At 26.4% G+C, this 5,781-nt stretch overlaps 1 protein-coding gene across 1 annotated transcript; it reads right to left on the bottom strand.

Annotated features, from left to right (window-relative positions):
• LOC133831463 (heat stress transcription factor B-3) lies at positions 1–2,626 on the bottom strand. Its single transcript, XM_062261765.1, has 2 exons — positions 2,100–2,626; positions 1–845 (listed from the first exon to the last, which is right to left on the bottom strand). The coding sequence occupies exons 1-2, from the start codon at positions 2,358–2,360 to the stop codon at positions 306–308; spliced, it is 801 nt and encodes a 266-aa protein (XP_062117749.1). The 5' UTR covers positions 2,361–2,626; the 3' UTR covers positions 1–305.
• Between the last annotated feature and the right edge of the window lie 3,155 nt (positions 2,627–5,781).

The following is a 5,781-nucleotide window of genomic DNA, read 5'->3' on the forward strand; positions in this document are numbered from 1 at the left end:
TAGAAGCCAAAATAATAATATGCGGCTCATCAAGAAATTACTCTTTATAATCAATAGTCCAATAATATTTTACATATATGTATATTTATGTAATTACTGAACTGTTCTTTCAGTTCAGTCATTAATCACTATATATACTACATATAACTGAGAAACACCATACTCTTTCTATCTAAATATTATTAATTACCAGAGAGACATTAATCACCTTACATAGTAACCATTAATTTCTAATTTATATAAGTAACTTTTTTTACTTATATATTTATTATCACATATATATATGTATTTATCATAATCATATATTATTTGCATGCTTGAGACAATAAAATGCTTGCACTTTCACTAAGCACTTGAGCTCTCTTTCTCTTCTTTTCCATCTCTCCTTCAACTTCCAATCTAACCCCAAACAACTTAGGCCTTTGATCATTGTGATCATCAACTTTCTCTTCCTTTTCCGAACGAGAATATTTGGCCACCAAATCAAGTAATTCTCTACACTTACTCTTCATGCTTTTCAGCTCAGAGCTCAACACCCCATTTTCCATCTTCAGTCTCTTGTTCTCATCAACAAGAGTATTGAATTCTGATGATGAAGAAGTTGAAGATGACCTTTGGTCTTCATCAGACTCCACAACCTGTCCTCCTCCTCCTACCCCTACAGCCGCCGCGGCCGCCGCCCCCTCCTCCTCGGCTGCCGCCGCCGCCAGGGATTGGTGCTTGTTGTTGCTGTTATTATTGGCCCATGCTTTCCTTCTACGTATCTCACATAATTGGTCTTTTTCACCTTTTCGGAACTTGTCATTGCAAAACTCCCATCGGTTTGTTGCAACTTTACGGAAACCCTAGTTAAGAGAACATTTTTTGCATGAAATATTGTCAAAAACCAATTATAATAGGAGCTAATTAAATATAGAGAATTGTTAAGGTGTGCAATCTCACTTATTTAAATTTTATTTAAATTTTATAAGTAAATATCGTTAATCAATTATAAAGTGACACTTTATATGATATTGAACACCTGATATGCCAAAAATCAAGACTCGGACACAATGAAAAAAGTTTCAATCGTATAAATGGAATAGTTAACAATACTGATCATTAATTGGTCCTCGGGTTTAAGCTAGCAATAGCTTTCGATCTATATATATATATATATAAAAGGTTATATATATATTATGTGTAGGACTTAAGAATGTTTGTTCGAGATTAATTATTTGGAATCAACCAATTATGGAATGAGAGAGTATAACCAAAGTTTTGAGAGGTGATGTTCTACCAAACTCTTACAGCTCTGACAAGAGTGGAAAAAAAATAAAATATATGATGCTGCTACTATATATAGCTAATGAACATCATCATCAATCAATTAATACATTTATATATTATTTATTATCAAGTTGAGCTTGGTTAATGATTATATACCTCTTCAAATATACATATAATTTGAAACTTTGCGTAATTGGGTAAAAAAATTGAATTGATCAATATATATTATTCCACCTAATTACGTAGGAAATCAAGCCTAATTAATATATATTCTAGATAGCTAGGCATGTATATTGATAATATAATGTGTGTGTATTATCTTCAAAGCTGATTATTTCCTGGATATATATATATATATTGTTGTATCTTCAAAGTCCACGGTCTACAACATTGGTTAATTTCTTCTCTTTTAGGCCAATATTCCATGACTTTTCTATATTCTATTTTCCTTTTGGACTTGAACGAAGCTTCTTGCTTGGATCCATGTACAGTCTAACATATATAGTTTATTACAGTAAACATATAGAGACTCCTTTTTGAAAAGACAAAACTATTATCCTTTAAACAAAACCAGCTAATAATAATAATAATAATTTTCACATATACATATTATTAAAAAGCAATATTCAAGAAGCTAATAACAAAAAAGGACTCAAAAACAATCTTGGAATATAATTAGGTGGAAGTCAACTTTGGCATGATTATTATACTATCTCTGTAATTTTCTAATCTACTTATAAGAAATCGATACAAATATAGATGTTTTTATGATTAATGGTAATATAATTGATAAAAGTGATGATGATGATGATGAGTATACTTATACATACATAAGTGTTGAGTTGCCTGACAAAGCTAGAGAAATTGCTATGCTTGAAGAGAGTTGGGAGAAGATCTCTGGCGAACTCGGCGGGCTGCCACACCACAAAGGCCGTCCCTTGCGCGTTCCAAGAGATGACCTCGTCGGTGGCCGGATTCTCGACCAGCATATATGTCTTCAACAAAAATGGTGGTGGACTACTTGACTTTCTCATGTATAATTCCAACACACCCTTTTGATCATCACTACTACTCACTACTACACCTTCCATATATATTCAACTATGTATCTATATATCTATATATATATATATATATTAGAGATCAGAAAAGAAGAAAGAGATCAGTTTGAGAAAAAAAAAGAAGAAGAAGAAGAAGAAGAAGAGAAGAGAAGAAGGGCAGTTAAGAACTCCCAACCCCAACAATAGAAACCCAACACGACTCCACAGTTCATGAGAAATGCAAGGCTTTGATTTTTTTTTCCTTTCTTTCTTTCTATCTTCGAAAACCTAAAAGAAATATTGGTTGAAACGTATGATCTAAGCCTGCCTACTTCTTATATACTCGCCAAATTAAAGAGTTTATATTATTATTCATCTCATGCACACCTTTTTTTATTATTATATATAATATCATAATTAAATGGGGGTTATAGTAGTCTAACTTTTTGTATAAATGTTACTTAATAAAACATGCACTATTGTCAACCCTTTGATCAATTTATGATTCCCTTCATCGAAATTTTTTTGATGGGCAAGATTATTAGTTTAATTATTAATTATATTCTACGATCTCTTGTAATTTGACCAGTCAATTAAAGACAAATAAGTAAACATCTTGGTCATCATATGTGGCCCCAAATAGAAGAATTGAATATGGTTTCTTCTACAAGAGCAGGTGTGAAATATATTTCCATACAATACTGGACAATTAATAAGACAATTCTTCAAAGAACATTTTAGTTAATTATCACATAATTTTATTAGATATTATTAATTGATCAATTGGGTCAATAGTCTAGATCAATGAAGGCCTAATATTTAAGCAACATGCATATGGTTTTAAACTATAATTACACACACAAATTTTTATAGGAAAATTTACAAGTGGTATTATTTTTTAGATTTTATTTCTAAAAATAATGTATAACATTATATTTACAAAAATACCATTTTTTAATACTTTTTTTTGTTTTTTTATACCGATGTTTGCGATGAAATTGTACAACCTTATTTTTTTTAATTTTATCTTTTGACTAATGTGTAATGAAAGGAATTATAGGCATTATTTTTTTAACTAATTCTCTCTCTTCTTTGCGACTTTAAATAAATTTTTCGGCCACATCGCCGGTCATTTGGGCTCAAGTGTGACACCATTGCGATCTACTTTTCGAAGTTGTCATTTTGATACGGGGGAAGCATAAGTTTTTTTATTGTCGCTGGAAAAGATAATCGGAATCAAAAGTAACATTTTAGTTTCTTTAATATTTGGTTAATTAAAAAGTAACAAAACTTTAAACTTAAACAAAATTCAATATACTAAACAACTTTATGTGTTACTAAAAATTATTTTGTTATTTCATCTTTAAAAGTTACCAGATGGTATTCTAAATTAGCCTATTTTAAAGAACAATTTTAATAGGTCTTCAAATAAACTTATAAAAAAACCAAATGATATCTTCTAAAAAAGACTATACTTATTTTGCTATATTGATATAAAAAGCCCATTTTTATATACTCTTATATAGACAATAATCGTTTTCTATTATATATACTTAGTTATTAAATTGAAAGTTTGACACTAAAAAAATATATTATATGTATTTTGGGTTTTGTTTTAATTTTTTTAAAAGGTCAAGAATATGGTGAACACATGGAAACGACAATTTGATTATACCATTTTAACACTTCACTCAAAATGAATAATGTTAGTTTAAGAGCCTTAGGTGTGCTAGTACTTTCGTACATATTATTTATTGATTAGTTTATATATTATTCCTTAATTTTTCTCTCTCCTCTTCTTCTTATTCTTCTTCTTCTTCTTCTCTCACTTTCTCTTCCTTTGATTTCTTCCAATATGGATCATGATCTAATTTTTTGGGCGTGTATATATTTTCCATCAGAGAAGTGACTTTCTGACTTTATGTGATATTTTATTTCTTAATTTCTATTGTTGACAAATTTGCATGTTCCAATACCCAACTCACTACTTTGGCGAGTATGTATCACTTTCTATAGATATATATATTAGATAGAAGCAAAGCTGGTAGAATTTATTAATTATTTTTTTTAATTTATATTAATATTATATAAATTTTAAATAAATATTTTATTTTAATTAAATAATTTATTTATTTTTGTTTAAGTTTATGTTTGTTCTAGTTTTTGAATTTGGGAATAATAATAAGAGATTATATATTTATGTTTAATGTAATATTAAATATTATACATGGATTCTAAATTTAGTTTCCAGCTAATTTTAAAAAACAAAAACAATTTGTTGCTAATTGACAATAGATTATATTATATGTTTAATATGATATTATTCTAATAAATAAGTTTAAGTTTAATTAAATTTTATTTAAGTTATAAAATATATGATTTTATTATTTTTAAATAATTATTATTGTAAAATATCTCAAAAATATCATATTTTAATTTATTTAATTATTTATTATTTTTAAATAATTATCATTGTAAAATATCTCAAAAATATCATATTTTAATTTCTTTAATTATTTATTATTTTTAAATAATTATCATTGTAAAATATCTAAAACAAATATCTTATTTAATTTTTTTAATTATTTATTTTATTTTATTTTATTTAAGTTTAGGTATTTACAAATTACCATTAAATATAAAAATATTTCGTTAAAATTAACATTAAAAAAAATAAAAAAACCGTTAAAATAAAAAAAATTTAATATCTACCCATTTATTAAATAAAAGAGATATATTGAAAATTGATGGAAGAAACTTTAGGGTGGATTGACTTTTCACTTTTTTATATTTTTTTCCAGAGACTTTTCTTTGGTTGAACATTAGTGATTGGAGAGTGGTGGGATAACTTTTGCATGTGTAATTTAATTTAGGAAATATCCTATTTTTAATACTTACTTTGGGGGCGACTACGGTGCAACCAAAAAATAGGTTGTCCTAGTGCAATCGTTTTATTATTTCGATACTTAAATAATTTTTTTTTTTTCCAAATTTTTTATAAAGGTGTACATGGTAGTAATTTAAGACATCCTGCAAATTTGAAATTTTTTTTAGCACTATAAATTATTTCAATTTTTTTAAAAATTTATAAGATATTTGAATGTACACTGTTATAAAAAAAATAAAAAAAAAATATTTAAGTGCCAAAATGAGCCACTTGACTGCACCGGTACAGTAAAAGAGTGACAACACCAAAATGACTCCCTACTTACTTTATTGTTAAATTAATACTATTTTAATATTTTGTGTATAATATATTGTAAATCAATTTAAAACTATTATATTTTTCACCAAATTTTGGTAAATACGTTTTATTGATAAAAAAGTATAAATGTGTTTTAAATCTAAATAATAATTTAAAAGTTTTTGTCAAATTTTTTATTTATCAAAATAAGTAAATATAAATAATTTAAAAATATATATATATAATTTTAAACTAATTCATAATATAAATATAAATAATATGATATTA

Source organism: Humulus lupulus, chromosome 4, assembly GCF_963169125.1.
Source record: "Humulus lupulus chromosome 4, drHumLupu1.1, whole genome shotgun sequence".
NCBI classification, from domain to species: Eukaryota; Viridiplantae; Streptophyta; class Magnoliopsida; order Rosales; family Cannabaceae; genus Humulus; species Humulus lupulus.

Excerpts from the sequence above, each read along its gene's own strand:
- LOC133831463 (XM_062261765.1), bottom strand. The coding sequence starts at position 2,360 with ATGGAAGGTGTAGTAGTGAGTAGTAGTGATGATCAAAAGGGTGTGTTG. Across the intron at positions 846-2,099 it reads TCAGGCAACTCAACACTTAT|GGTTTCCGTAAAGTTGCAAC; the intron begins GTATGTATAAGT and ends TCTCTTAACTAG.